We start from the raw sequence: 15,881 nt of genomic DNA, 5'->3' as shown, positions 1-15,881 counted from the left end.
CCCTTTGCCTACCTTGCTGCACTTTGTTACCATTACCGTTACTAGCTCGTTGCAAATTATCTTGCTCTCAAACTACTCGTTACTTATAATTTCAGTGCTTGCAGACATTACCTTGCTGAAAACCGCTTGTCATTTCCTTCTGCTCCTCGTTGGCTTTGACACTCTTACTTATCGAAAGGACTATGATTGATCCCCTATACTTGTGGGTCATCAAACTACTCAATCGTTTTCGTTGATAGGAAAAGCATGCCACCCAAAATGTTTTATCTCTATTTTTTTTTGCTTTGAGCTCTGGCACCTCTACAAATCCCTACTTCCATCTACGAAGGGCCTTTCTTTTACTTTATGCAATTTTTATTTTACTTGAGTCTCCATCTTCTCTTATAAAGCACCAACTGAGGGGCACTGTGATCGTACTTGAGCATTGGGTGTAGCTAATATGCGAGTGTGTCTCATGAATGGATCAATGATTGAGCATAATGGGCTAGGGATAACTTGCTTTAGTGTTGATATTTTGAAATACATGGTTGCTTGTTGATATGCTTGAGTATTAAAGTCTTCATGTCAAAACTAGACTATTGATTTGAACCATATAAAAGTCCAAATGTCCATGCTACAAAGAAAATAATATGTGATGAACATGTTAGGCATCATTCCACATCAAAATTTTTGTTTTTATCATTTATCTACTCAAGGACGAGCAGGGATTAAGCTTGGGGATGCTGATACGTCTCCAAGGTATCTATATATTTTTATTATTCTATGTTGTTATATTATCATTCTTGGATGTTTTACAATCATTTTATAGCAACTTTATATCATTTTTTGGGACTAACCTATTGACATAGTGCCAAGTGCCAGTTGTTGTTTTCTGCTTGTTTTTTACATCGTAGGAAATCAATATCAAACGGAGTCCAAACACAGCAAAAAAAATTGTGGATTTTTTGGACCAAAAGACATCCGGTGGGCCAAAGAAGTACCGAAGAGGGGGCCCGAGGTGAGCACAAGACACCTGGGCGCACCTAGAGGCCCAGGCGCACCCTGATGGGTTGTGCCCACCTCGGTGGCCTCCCGCACCGCCTCTTTTCTCTATAAATACCCCAATATTCCAGAAACCCTAGGGAGGTCGAGGAAAATCAATTCCAGCCGCCGCAAGTTCCAGAACCACTAGATCCAATCTAGACACCATCATGGAGGGGTTCATCATCCTCATTGGTGCCTCTCCGATGATGCGTGAGTAGTTCATTGTAGACCTACGGGTCTGTAGTTAGTAGCTAAATGGCTTTTCCTCTCTCTCTCTCTCTCTTGATTCTCAATACAATGGTCTCTTGGAGATCTATTTGATGTAACTCTTTTTGCGGTGTGTTTGTTGGGATCCGATGAACTTTGAGTTTATGATCAAATCTATGTTTTTATCCATGAAAGTTATTTGAGTCTTTTGATCTCTTATATGCATGATTACTTATAGTGTCGTATTTCTTCTTCGAATCTTTGGTTTAGTTAGGCCAACTAGATCAATTTTTCTTGCCATGGGAAGAAGTGCTTTGTGATGGGTTCGATCTTACGGTGCTTGATCCCAGTGACAGAAGGGGAACCGGCACGTATGTATTGTTGCCATTAAGGATAACAAGATGGGGTCTATTTCTACATAAATAGATCTTGTCTACATCATGTCATCGTTCTTATTGCATTACTCTGTTTCTCCATGAACTTAATACACTAGATGCATGCTGGATAGCGGTCGATGTGTGGAGTAATAGTAGTAGATGCAGGCAGGAGTCGGTCTACAAATCTTGGACGTGATGCCTATATAATGATCATTGACTGGATATCGTCATGATTATTTGAAGTTCTATCAATTGCCCAACAGTAATTTGTTTACCCATCGTATGCCATTTTTCTTGAGAGAAGCGACTAGTGAAATATATGGCCCCAGGTCTCTTCTTAATCATATTTGCCTTCGAGATCTATTTTTCTTTTCTTTTCTTTTTAGATCTATTAATCAAAAAATATAAAAATACCTTGCTGCAATTTTTAGTTATTTATTTTATCTCGCATTCCCACGAGATCTATTTATCCAATCTACTACAATTTTGCCTATCTTTTTCCTTGTGAGGGATTGACAACCCCTCTCTTACGTCGGGTTGCAAGTATTTGTTCTTTGTGTGCAGGAGTTGTTTACGTGGTGTTGCGTGGTTCTCCTACTGGTTCGATAACCTTGGTCCCATCACTGAGGGAAATACCTACCGTTGTTGTGCTGCATCATCCCTTCCTCTTTGGGGAAATACCGACGTAGTTCAAGAAAACATCAGATATTCAGACACCGGAAGAGTTTTGGAGTGCACCGGGTAGTTATCGGATCACCAGAAGGGGTTTCGGGCAACCCCGGGAAGTATATGGGCCATATGGGCCAAAAGAGGGGAGCACACCAGCCCATAAGGGGTTGGCACGCCCCTCCTATGGCAGCCGGCCTAGGGGAGGAAAGGAAAGGGGGGATTCGACCTCCCCCTTCCTTTCTCTCCCCCCTTTTCCTTTCTCTCGAAAGCAAATATGGAGGGGGGGCACGGCCAAGGGCAGGAGCCCAAGTAGGATTCGTGGGTTTTCAAGGAGAGTTATTGGCTGGCTTTTGGTGTGGCGACTTCAACATCTTCTTTTGTGTTGTTCCGTGGCCTGGCATGATTTCTTCAACCCTCTGAACTGGTGGTGATGGATTGCAAGTTTGTTCTGCGTGGGGGTGATGCTCCAACCGATGTACCTTCAACGGTTTATAGATTTCATCTCAAGGGGAGAGTGACTATTGCGGTCTTCAAAGCCTAGTATGGCAAGAGTGTTTGCACGTGCCGTTTTTTCTTTTTTATTGAAGCTTGATGACAATGGGAGAGGCTCCCACTGAGTGTCGCTTTTCTTTGTTGTTGGTTCAATGCAATTTTCAATCTCTGGTGGGCAGCATACGATCAGAGTAAGAAAAAGAGCGTTTGCACGTGTCGCTTTTCGATTAATAAAGGTAGTATGTTTTTTTAATCAGATCTAATATGCCCAAGACTTTTTTTTATTTTTTTGCAGGGAAGAAGAAGATAGAAGTTCAAAGAAGGTACTATAAGTCAGCTCATGTATCTCTACAATGTACAATCTTTTATAGAAGTTCAAAGAAGGTACTATAAGTCAGCTCATGTATCTCTACAATGTACAATTTGTTACTATAAATATATCATGGTATTGATTGTGAAAAAAATGTTTACAGGGACAGAAATTTCATCTCCAGGCCGACTCTGACCCGCCCCCTTCACCATCTCTCTCCGCTGCCGCTGCAAAACAGAAGACCGCCGCCACCTCGATCTGCGTCTCCGGCTATCTCCGCCGTAGCCGATGACGTCAAGGGAATCACCTCTTCCCTATTCACCTCAGTTATTGCCGCCGCTGCCGCCCAAAACATAGACATTGCCAAACCCGTTAGACACCCATGCCGTGAGTCGCCGCCACTAACATTGGCTCATACGGTGCCGCCCCCATTCCCAACGACCATGACGCCTACTTTCTCTCGTCTCTCCCTTCTCCATGGCGGCTCCGGGGAGGGACGACTCCAGGACGAGTCGTTGCTCGATCCCGAGCCAGATGCCGAGACGTGACAGTGGGTCCAGGTATGCCGGCTCCGGGGAGGGACGACTCCAGGACGAGTCGTTGCTCGATCCCGAGCCAGATGCCGACACGTGACGGAGGGTCCAGGTATGCCGGCTCATTGGAGATTGGACATATCAGGTGATCACGAAGGCTGGAGCAAGAAAGGAGAAACACCTACCAACCTAGTAAGTCAAATCAGAACCATCTTGCAAAATATGCGTATGATTTTCATGTTGATCTTCTTTTGGGATGGCGATCCACCCAGTTTTATTCTCAAAAAAGTCAGAACCATCTTTTTTGAGGTCAAGTCAGAACCATCTCATCCTTCCCAGAAAAGCCAAAATGCACAGCCAGTAGCACCAACGCAGCATAATTCCAACCAAAACAGTAGTTGGTTTTACAGTGGGTACGAAACAAAAGTGTCTCCAATGCAGGCAACGGTTTGCAGGGTGGGAAACTGCACTATGGCCTATGGGCACCAGCTACAGCCTACAGTGGCTCACTTCTTGCCACGGCCTTTGGATTTCCTAGGTTTCTTCTTGTTCTTCTTCTGAGCGCCCTTTTGTGTGACCGCTTCTTCCTTCACCGATTCCGCCTCCTTGCCCGAACATCCAGCCTGTCCGTCTGCCCCGTCAGTCTGCGGCTGGATGGCGGCTGCGGCTTCATTCCTTCTGCCATCTTCTTTCGTGGACGCCCTTGTGGAACGCAGGAAGCTGATGACCGTCTGCAGTTTGCTCTCGCGATCTTGCCACATTGAGTACAGATCCTCCACAGTCTGACAAGCTGTCTTCTCCGTCCTGCGCAAATGGCAATTTTTCACAAAAAATCAGGATCGCCTAGTCATGTCTCACAAGAAGTCACTCATACCGGTCTATCAAGTGCAATACGGCATGTGTACCACCATTAAGATATTTAGAGTTGGCCCTGATTTAAGATTTTCCTACCTGGCAGAACGTTCTTCGAATTCACTGCAGATGTGCCTGACCTCTTCTTGCAGTAGTGCATCAGTCAGCCATGGAATGGCGCTCCTAAGGAACTGAATAATAGACCTTGCATCTTTCTGCAGAAAAAATAGCTTTCAGAATAAGTTGGCAGCTGCGAAGCAATGGGACAAAGTGAAAAATTACAAAACAAGCATTGTAACATACGAAACTCACCTGGCCTTCCTTGTTGACCTGAAAAGTCTCAACCATCTCCCAGAAGGCAGTAGTCTCACCACTTAAATCCATCTCTCCAGTGCTCTCCACCTTGGTATCATGTACAGCCTTAGGAACGTTTCCAGCAACATTACACAGTTTGTTACCATCCGATTTTTCTGGCAGTGCAGCCTCTTGCTTTACAGAACTTCCCTCTTCAGGGCAAAGAATAGCCATTATCTTCGGAACATCATACAAATCCTCCTTGCTAATCATAACAACATTTATGTTCTCACAGATTGCTGGGCCTTTGGACGAACCCATAACGACCATATGATCTCCTATTGCAGCAAGTGCGTCAGGAACCACTCTTATTAAGTTGCTTGGTGCACGAGGCCTCATTTGCAAAGCACGTAAGATCTTCTGAGAGAACTCCCGAGGTAAATCCTCGAAGACTCTACAGTCCAGAAGAGTATTTGTGATCTTATAATAGGAAATCCCCACGTCATGAGTTAGGATCAGTGGATAAAGTATGACCACTAGTCTCAGGAGGACTTCAGTGTATGAACTACTAGGAGTTGAAGTCCTCCGGACCCACTCCAGAAGCATTTTCTTATCTGTCAAGATATTCATAATTGTCTGAAATATGAAACGGCCTGATTCGAATATCGTCTGTAAAATATCGTAATCTGGTCTTGAAGTAGATGCCAGGCAGGTTTCAAGGTAAACCTTGCTGGTGCGGCACTCCAGCATATTGACCAACTGAGATTTCGTGCAGTACACACCACAACCTTTCTGTAGCAGGTGTGCTGAAGACAAAAAACCAAGGCACTCCATCAGACCCACATAGCATATTGGGGATATGTAGTCCAGTTCCTCCCTCCATATCACACCATTGAAGGTAAAGTCAAGAGCAAGCCTTAAGTTCGAGATCAAAGAGGTATCAACACCAGTATCAAGAAAACTCTTCAAAGATCCATAAAAATTTGCCCACTCAGAATCATTGCCTAGGTACTGTAGCAGCCTTGAAATTAGTGCATCATCCAATCGTGCTGCATGGAGCAGAAGTATGGTTGTCCTCCCAAGATATCCATGAGTCAGTTTTCTATTTGTTGGTCGAAGATTTGCACCTATGTAATCAGAAATCAAACCATATGAAGCTGGTGAGTCAAGTATATGCAAGAGGCTCCTCCTTGCCCCATCTCTCCAGAAAAGAAAAATTAACTCGAAGAAGCGACGCTCCCAGAGAACAGAGAAGCTTCTTAACTTCATTGTACTTTTCGGCATACTGAACTCTGGTTCTTCCAGAAAGTTAGCTATCTCCTTTACAATAAGGATGGTTCTCACCAGGGCATATGAAGATGCTGCATTTGGAGAAATTTTAGCAATGGACTCCAGCTTCTTAAGTACACCGAAGCCAACAGAAGACAACTCATTCATCAAGAAAGACTGGGCACATGAACGATACTGAAGGACATCCAGCCAACATCGGTTGCCATCTTGCTGCAAAGAATTTCTGCCTGCGTTAGAGAGCCAACTTGAGTTCATGTTTAGCACAACATATCGGACATCTTCACCATCTTTCCTCAACCCAAAGTACTTAGCGTAAAGATCTTCATACTCATTTAATTCTGGACCATCAGGGTGGCGAAGATGAGATAGTACTTTGATTATGATTGACTTCCAGTTATTCCAGGCATACGCTAGGGTTTCGGGTGATATCTGGTTACGAGCCACCATATCATTACAGCTACTTTCATCTTCAGATCCTGGCCCTAATTCCAAATTGTATCCAGAGACTTGAGACTGAAGATGAGCATGAAGAATCGAACGGGAAGCAATAAATTCAGCGAACAAGTTTCCACATTTTCTGCCTTCAAGAAAAGTGCAATTTAAACTGGGAAGAGACTTGTTCATATCTGACAGTGCATCAGCTTGCAGGCAAACAAAGCAGTAGAAGCACTCAGAGACCTTTTTCGCCATCTCTTTGGTTCTTGCAAGCAACTGTTCCTTCTCTGGATATCTTTTGGGAGGCCACCCTCTACTATTTGAAGACCAAAAGGAATCTGCAATGATATGGAGGAGGAGAAGCCGCGTTGCATCCTCAGTCTGATCTGCCTTCTCGAGCATGTCTACCTCCCGTATGATATGTCCTTTTTGCTTTGCTATTCCGGCAGCTTCGAGGAAATTACCCCTATCCACCTCTAAGCTAAACAGTTCTTCAAGAAGATTCTTAGACTTCAAGAATGCCCGTACATGATCCATAGAACTGAAAGCCCTAACAAAAGGCATCATAAGTCTTTCTAATAGCAGAAACCTCCAAGGATTTTGAATTCTCAAGCAAATGTTCCTCCTAACAAAAGGCATTATGTCGCCGTGCTCGGAATAATGCTGAGCACAACTTTCAAGATAAGTCTTTCTAATAGCAGAAACCTCCAAGGATTTTGAATTCTCAAGCAAATGTTCCTCCTTCAACTGTTGCAGGAACTGCAAGCCAAGATCGAATAGTTTTCCTTTCGAGCACATTGATAAACACTTGGTGTAACATTTAGCTTTGAAGAACACTTTAGCTGCCTCTAACCAGCACTCAGTCATGGCAAAACAATCACCAGCATCCTCAAGCCTGGAAGCACCACATTTTTGCATATAGAGCATACCTAGGGAAGTGAAAGGAAAATAATGTTTAGTCAGATAGAGTAGCGTAGAGTGCATATGAAAGCTAAAAACTATGCATAAATGTTTATAAAAATTAAGGTGTTTACTTGTACGGTAACTCTTTAGGAACAACTTATATTAAAAACGTTATGGAATGATAAATCGCAGAAATAATGGATACAGCATAAATGTTTTACAAAATAAAGGTGTTCACTTGTACGGTAACTCTTTAGGAAGAACTTGTATTAAAAACGTTATGGAATGATAAATCCCAGAAGTAATGGATACAGCTTGAAACTTATGTAGAGTCAGCGGACCTGCTTTTTTGTAGTCGCCTAATTTGATATAACATGTAGCAGCTTTCTCATGCATGCCTATGGACTCATAGATTTCTGACGCTTTCTGCATTGGAGCCTTGCCATTCTCCAAATTTGAGGACGTGGCACGTTCAGCAATTGCTACAAGTCCGGCAGCTCTTGCCCACTTCTCTCTGTATGCATCACCAGCCTTTTCAAAACACATCGTAGCCATTTCAAATTGCCCCTCGTTGAATAACTACAAGAAAAACGAGCACTTCTGATATTGAATAACAACCTCAAAAGAGAAGTACAGTAAAATTGAAAGTGCGTAGGCACAATAACACCTCTAAACAGAATTTATGTGCATAGACCAATTGTCAAACAAAAAAGGCCCATGAATTTCATGAAAATAAAAAAGGTCCAAACATACAGGGCATGGCAAGGTAAACTGGCTTTCCACAGATATCAAGATCACTGACCTTGGTTCCCCGTAGTCTCCAATCATCAGCACTGCTTCCTGTCTGCATTGCTTGAATTAGGGAAGGATCAAGTAATCTAACCTCTACAAGACGCAACTTTTTCCAATAGTCAAACATTGGTCGACAATAATCATCTGTATTCTCACATATCCACAGTCTTTGTCTCGTGCGTGTGATTGCAACATAGAGTTGCTTCAGCTCTGAGCAGAGAAGATGATGCTTGCTTCTGTCGAAATCCGGATGAGAGATCTCCTCAGACTGTGCTATAATATCTTTATCTTTCATGTAGCTGTACAGCACTCTCCATTTGTTCCTCAAAGGCGATGAGCCAAAAAAGTTGTACAGCAGCACATCCTACACCATGTCTTCAAAGTCAGTAAGAACACACAAAATCTTAAAAGGTTAAAACATAGCACTTTACTAATAATTGTTTTTTGCAAAATGAACACAGATGAAAGTGAATTTAGATGCTCATACCTGGAACTCAAGGCCCTTGCATTCAACAATAGTCAAAACAAGAGCCTGTTTGCCAACAAGATCAACAATTTGTTTTTTGGTACCATCATCCCGAACTAATATGACTTGCTCAGCACCAAATCCTTGCGTGTTACCATGCTTACTTTTGATTTCTCCAAATATAGTCATAATTGCACTTTCATCATTACCAGACTCCAGCAGCACGGGAGCTTCTCCATATACTAGTCCAGTCTCTGGATTAAGCTTGTCAACACTTGATGGGAAAAAGAAGTAGAGAAGGCTCATGATACTTTTTGCCATGTCAAGGATGCCGCAATGTGTGCGGAAATTTTGAGTAAGTTGGAACATATCAGAGAGTTGGACTTGTTTCCCATGTTGAACTCCTTGATTAAACGCCTCATTTTCGGAGAGAAATGCAGTATAAAAAAGTGAACGGATATCTTCAAACCTGAAATCGATACCCCTTGCTATAGTCTGTGCAGTGTCACCAGCAAAAAGGAAGCCTTCCTTGAAGTTCCTGCAGACATACTTAAGAAGTGCAATCTGTGTCATGGTTAGATCCTGCACCTCATCTATGTATACAAAATCCACCAGATCTCCACTGTAGCCCTCTGATACAAGACTGATGTGAAGACTGTTGACAAAATCTGATAAATCAAACTCTCTGGCAGTGGATTTCATACTCTCATAAGTATTGAAAATATTATAAATCCTATCTCTCTTCTCACTGTTCAGAGATGAAAATCTTTTGTCTGAGAGCATCACATAATCTTGTCTCCCAAGCTTGCCAATATATGGGTTCCTTGCTTGATACCTACCCTTTATATGAGAAATTATTTCAGTGAAGACAGTGGATGCGTCAAGATTCTTCGTCAGGTCTGCATTAAAACGAGGCCAATAGGAAGCAGCAAATTTCTCATAGGTAACTTCCTTCGATTCAATAAAAGTTTGCAGCGCTCGGGAGTTTGAATGCCGTCTATCAATGCTAGACTTAAGTTCACCATAAAACACATCAAAAAATGATATCCGGAATGTTCCATCAAGCATCATCAAGAACTTTCGATATGTTATAGTAAGAGGATAGTGCTCCTGAGGCAGATTGCTAAAATTGTCAGGTATTTCTGTAAACTCTTCCTGGTCATCAAAGATGTCGTGCATATGAAGAATGCTAGGCTGATCAGACACATCACCGGAGCCAAACCTATAAAAAAGATTGAGATAACTTACAACTAATATGAGGAATTTGGTTGATATAACTCATAAAATAATCAAAGTGAATATTATTCGAAGAGTGTAAACTTCAACAACAAAAAACGGGGAGTTCCTGAGTTGGGTATTCATGTGAGTGCAAGCCACCACAAGGGCTAGTCCCCACAGGTATAGTGTTTTTTCTATAATTATTAAAGTACATAAAGAGAAAATGTAATTCAGATGTATAAAACCACTTCGAAAGGGCATAACAAAGGAAGAATCTAAAGAGTTTGAAGTTATAAGTAGGTACCCTCACAAATAAAAAATTGTCATAAATACAATAAAACGGAGTGAGTACAGTTTGAATTTATCTTGAACCAAGTTGCACACATATTCCTGTCCACTTTAAATATATTTACAAACATTTTCGAAAATGTTAAGCACATGTAAACTTCTAGATAAGGCGCTAGTTCAACCAACTTACTTTTTGAGTCCGGAAATGTGATTTTTTATGGCTGAACACAACTTTGGGCTTACAGTTATAAACACTTGTTTCACAAAAATTTCTCCTATGTCCTTCAGTGGCATAATATTTTTATCATCCACCCCAGATAAATCAGCTCCATCCAAATTTAGGCCTTGGGATGCAATCAATGAGTGCTGCTCTTTTTGAATCAGTTTCATTGTCAATACAGTGGTTTTTCCAGTGCCTGACCTCCCAAGTATAAAACTAGTGAGCGGGAATTGGATTATCATCTTCTCTTCATCAGTCAGTTCAAAGGGGATATCAATTTCAGAACCATCCACAGCTGTCAGCAAATGTTTTGCCACTCCAGATGATAACGAGTAGAATTTCATCAGCAAAAAACTTTCGCGAACTTTCGAATTTTCCATAGTATATGACGTATCTACTAAATCAAGCTCTTCCTGGGCATCAACTCTGCAATCCTTCTTATAGCGAATAATATCATGCTCAACATCCCAAATAATAGGAACCTCCAGTTTCCTGTAATCCACCAAAAAAGGAGGCAGAGAATAAGAAGAATGTCTAAAGCAGCCCATTCATAAGCATGAACTTCTACAAACAGTTCATTTTCAAGCATCAAAGGTAAAAGAATCCTAGTAACAAAGAATAGCACAATAACAATGAACAATGCATACCCGAGTGTCTGCACTCTTCTGCAGTGATCCATGTAATCATCTGTGTACATCGAAAAAAGGTTCTCGAGACGTTGAATGGTTCTAGCGACATGCTGTTGTGACAGTAGGTCCCAAATTCGTATCATCTGGATATACCTGCCTTCATTTTTCTCCACATCAGTACTCCAAATAAGACAAAGGTCCCTGATCTTGTATACTTTTGCAAGATGGGAAACACCAGGTATATCTAAGTTCCTAACTGTTGTCCTCCAACCATCACCAAGTTTGATAAGCTTTTGGAGTACTTCCCTCCTGAGTTGTGATGATTTTAGCTTGGTGAAAGACTTTCTAAACTCGTCGCTAACAATGACCTGTTAAATTTACCAGTACATAAAATAGAGTCAGAGAAAGAATGAGTTCAAGAATATATCAACAGGTACACAAAAATAGAGGCTGAGTAAGAACGAATTCAAGAATATATCAACAAGTATGTTCTTTAAAGAGAAAGTAAGGAGATTCACAAGATGGTCTGCAATCTAGACATACCATAGTGGAAAGTATCACGTCCCTGCAAATCTTAATTACAAACAGCATTACAGAGACAAGCAAACCACATGGATGATTCCAACAAGTAGACACATTGTTCATGACCATACCAAAAAAAAACACATATTATAAAGGAACAGTATATTCAATAAACCCAGTACTCCCTGACAACAAGTATGAGTCTCTTATCAGACTAATATCAATACATGTGGTTTGAATTCCAGTACACTAAATGCACATAACAGGACCAATTTAATTTTTTTTCTCGAGGATGCGTCCAAACATGCTACAAAATGGCGCAAAATTGGCAGCCAGCCAAAGTGAAGCCAAGCCAACGAATGGAGGAAAAAGCTACAACCTAAACTACTAACGAAAAGATAAGGAGGAAAAGAATGGCACACATAGAAGGAGCACATGAAAGTATGGGCAAAGTCAAGCTGACTAAACATCACTGTGTTACTTACCTTCCATCTGGTATTGCTGAAAACAGCTGAATCAGCATTAAGAAGATCCTCAAGCTCATCAAGCTCTTTCTTTACTTGCAAAACCAACTTACATAAGGCCGCGTCATTAGTGGCATTGAAAACACATTTACGTCTTTGAGCATCAGAAACAAGGTCTGCCCAGACAGTTCCACTTTTATACAGTGTATGAGCATTACCAACAATCCAAAGACAGTGCCTGCATCAAATAAATCATCAATTACATGAACTATATTATCAATATGACATACTTTGAAAGTACCAAAACAAAGTCCTGAAAAAAAAAAGCTTACTTTGCCCTGGTAAGAGCAACATTTGTTCTTTGGTTATCAGCAAGAAACCCAACAACTCCATTCCCATTGGATCTAACCGTTGATAGTATTATTATGTCATCCTCTTCTCCTTGAAAACCATCAATGGACTTGACGCGCACATGAAAGCCATCACATGTGTCGTATTTTTTGCCAAGTCTAACATTAATTGCATCAACTTGAGAACTATATGGAGAGACCACACCGACGCTAAGCGCTTTGCCTGTACTTTTCCAACCTGCAGAAAAAACTAAACTGTTAAGACTGTACTGATAATTTGGGGTCGATTTTGCACAAGGCTAGCAAGTGAATTTTCTTTAGCAAACTTAAGTTGATTCTGTATCATCTTACAATTGACATAACATTACTTTTCAGCTCCGAAGGTAAAAACAAATGTCGAAAAGTGAGTACATGTAGTGGCCAACAACTTTAATAGAGCTATGTAGTGGCCAACAACTTTAATAGAGTTAAAAAATCAGAAGATATACATTGGTAACAAACTGGATTGTTGAACATAAAGTATTGCAATGATCACCTTTCCATCAACGAAGGTTACGCAACATGTAATACAAGGAAGACCCTATAAGCTTCTTAAGATGCCATGTTGTATCAGCAAAGTCACTTGATACAGAAACAATTTAATAACTACCAAGGATATTGAGGCAGGATATATTGGAAGAAAAGAGGGTTCAGCTTAGACATACATTTAAAGATGGTTTGGATGAGGTGCAGAACAACAGCAACTTCAACCATGTTTCGTCGGCTGTTTCCTGTGCCCTCTTTGTCTTCCCTTCCATCAGTGACATTTATAAGAGTGTAGCTGCCAAATGGGAGGCCTCTATAATCCTTGTTATAGCTAGGAGACAGGACATTTGAACCATCTAAAATCTTCCTCTCATAAAACTGAGCATTTGGAAACAGGCTAATACAAGGATTCATCCGATACTGTATATTCAGCAAATGTTTACCGAATTTCAGTGTAACCAATCTCCCAAAAAGACTTGTACCAAAGCCAGCTTCTTTGCATACCTAAAGATAAACAGTGAAAGGTAAGAACTACGATTATCATGAACAGATCTAGCTTTTTCGCAAATGAAAGGCAAGAACTAAGATTATCATGAACCAATCTCCCAAAAAGAAATACCAAATATCCCAAAAAGACCTGTACCAAATCCAGCTTCTTTTTTAGCCATTTGAACAGTTGTATGGACCATGTTATCCATCCGACTTATCTGATGCACATATTTCTATATTTGGTCAATTTTGATGTTTATAGTCCAAATCTTCACTGAATTTACAATATAAAAAACATTGTACGGTAAAATAGTTTTTATTATTTTATGTTAGACAAAACGTGCATGATCACTAGTGCTGCAGACAGATACGCCAATAGCAAAAAAAGCACCATTTTATTATCAGAAGTTGATGGTGTAGATAACTGAACTGATGACTATGGAATGACAGTATGACACCATACAGTATAAAGAGGGTAAGGCAAAACTTACTTTGCTTTTAACCATTGCACTCAGCTGACAGTCATCTCCTACCAAAACAACATGCTTCAACCAATGCAAACGTAGTGGGATCACCAACTCGCACTCCCGCACTTGAGCAGCCTCGTCAACGATTAAGACGTCGAGGGGTGCAATCTTCATGTGATGCAACCGATAAGAGCTGGAGGTAGTACAAAAAAGAAGTGTAGCATTGCGTATGCAGTAGCTCTGGACCCAGTTTTTGTCTACTCCAGTGGGTAAATTGAGTGAGTGTTGTAGATCTTTAAGCAATTTAAGGCATGCAGATCTTGCTCCATCCAGTTCCTTCTCAATAGAAGATATTGGTCGTGCACAAACGGAGTTTTCAGTTGACAAACAACCAAGGGCCCTTTTCAAGCCCTCGTCAGTCAAGTGCGCGTCACACAGAAGACCACCAAAATTTTCCAGCATATTAAGCAATGTAGATATATTTATGACACTATCATGAGATAAGCACCTTCGGGGAAGGTGAACCAATAAATTCACTATGCATCTCTTAAGAGCTACTGCTGCCACATCAAACTGCTTTTTTATGAAGTCCAGGAAGCTGACAGGATCACTATTCCCATCATCCTCAAGAAGCATATCGTAACGTGAAGCACAGTCATCAAAAAAGGACACCATTGAAGCTATTCTGTAGTTCCATCCAGACAACGAAGAAAAGCACTCAAGAAGTTCGTCCACACGAAAATCCAAGAAAACTTCCTGAAGATCCTCGGTGATGTCCATTCTCTGCTTGTTCCCAAACGGCACGACGTCTCCAAGAGAAAAGGGTAGACCATTTTCGTCAATGTGCTGGTTGAAATCCTTCAAGTTCTGAAGGAAACGAGTGCAGACTCCAACGACAGCAACATTAGTGGGAGCACAAGTAAGAGTTCTGCATTTCATACACGCCAAAGCCCATAGTAAAGCACTAACAGTCTTGGTCTTTCCAGTACCTGGTGGACCCCATATAAGCTTCAAGAGGTTCATATGCCTACATCGTACAGCTGAAATCACAGATTCAATGGCATCCACTTGTGACTGATTAAGTTTAATCGAAAGTAATTGCTCTGTCAAGGAAGGCAAACAGCCCCCATCCTGTTCAATGCAGATACCACATACATCTTCACCCTGCAAAAGACCCAACAGAGAGGAGCTCAAAAAGTTAAGAGACCAATTTATGGTGGTAAAGAGAAAAGCAAGTAAAACTAAATCACAACTATCCAGGTTATATTACCAAATTTGTTGGGGCTAACAGTGACTTGATTACTGTGAAATTGTTATTCATGTGCGTGTCATAGGAAAGTGCTTTCCATATCCGTATGCTTGTCATGATATTACTGAGAAATATTGCATGTCTCAATTTACTCAATTCTTCTTCCAAACCAATATCCTTTGCAACTTTAACTCTGAAACACTTGTGGTATTCATCATCCAAAGAAACCTCAGTGACCATTGCCAAGCAATATGTCACACCGTAGCGGTTAAGGTCCTCTGCAGATTCAGGTTTCGAGCTAGACAAAATGAATATATCACCGCTCCTCGCCGTATATGCCTCGGTAGAAAAGCCAGCACCATTGTCCCAAAAGTCCACATCCATGAAGTATAATCCTGATTTTCCTGCTACCTTCATGGAAAGTATTTTCGACGAGGGCGCTTCATTGATGAGCTCAATGCATGAGCATAGATCCGACCTTGTTTCTTCAATCAGTGGCGCACGATATGACTGGAGATAGTGATCAAGCGAACTGAATTTGCAGGGAATAGTCTCAACCTACATAAAAAGGGTATAAACGAAAATATGATTATAGGTAGCAAAAGATTCTTTAATAATTGCTTGAGCACAGAAATGGCATGCAACTAATTATGGCAAGTTCTGAAAAAAAAACTAATCTAGCAGAACAGCACTATGTGGTCAATTTCATATACTGCAAAATCAAGCAAGGATAAATTCAGAACACACATAAGCTGCTCATATCACCTAGGATGTTAGGTAATAGCAAAAAAGTCAATACATAACTTGTCACAGAAAA

The 15,881-nt window shown here is 41.0% G+C and overlaps 1 protein-coding gene across 1 annotated transcript; it reads right to left on the bottom strand.

Annotated features, from left to right (window-relative positions):
- Nucleotides 1–4,001: 4,001 nt before the first annotated feature.
- Nucleotides 4,002–15,481, bottom strand: LOC119368256. The gene is made up of 18 exons (XM_037633564.1): nt 15,235–15,481; nt 15,086–15,117; nt 13,840–14,979; nt 13,039–13,363; nt 12,317–12,572; nt 12,006–12,222; nt 11,152–11,366; nt 11,017–11,034; nt 10,340–10,861; nt 9,726–9,865; nt 8,670–9,542; nt 8,188–8,243; nt 7,727–7,964; nt 7,120–7,411; nt 5,463–7,053; nt 4,776–5,366; nt 4,563–4,678; nt 4,002–4,415 (listed from the first exon to the last, which is right to left on the bottom strand). Exons 1-18 carry the CDS (start codon nt 15,479–15,481, stop codon nt 4,118–4,120), a joined length of 7,167 nt encoding a protein of 2,388 aa, XP_037489461.1. The 3' UTR covers nt 4,002–4,117.
- Nucleotides 15,482–15,881: the final 400 nt, after the last annotated feature.

Source organism: Triticum dicoccoides, chromosome 2B (genome assembly GCF_002162155.2).
Source record: "Triticum dicoccoides isolate Atlit2015 ecotype Zavitan chromosome 2B, WEW_v2.0, whole genome shotgun sequence".
NCBI classification, from domain to species: Eukaryota; Viridiplantae; Streptophyta; class Magnoliopsida; order Poales; family Poaceae; genus Triticum; species Triticum dicoccoides.
Note: the sequence above shows the minus strand (reverse complement) of the source record. Positions and strands in the feature narration are given on the sequence as shown.

Excerpts from the sequence above, each read along its gene's own strand:
- LOC119368256 (XM_037633564.1), bottom strand. The coding sequence starts at position 15,481 with ATGAAGGTAGCAGGAAAATCAGGATTATACTTCATGGATGTGGACTTT. Across the intron at positions 9,866-10,339 it reads CACATTTCCGGACTCAAAAA|GTTTGGCTCCGGTGATGTGT; the intron begins GTAAGTTGGTTG and ends TCTTTTTTATAG. Across the intron at positions 5,367-5,462 it reads TTTACCTTGAAACCTGCCTG|AAAATGCTTCTGGAGTGGGT; the intron begins GCATCTACTTCA and ends TTGACAGATAAG.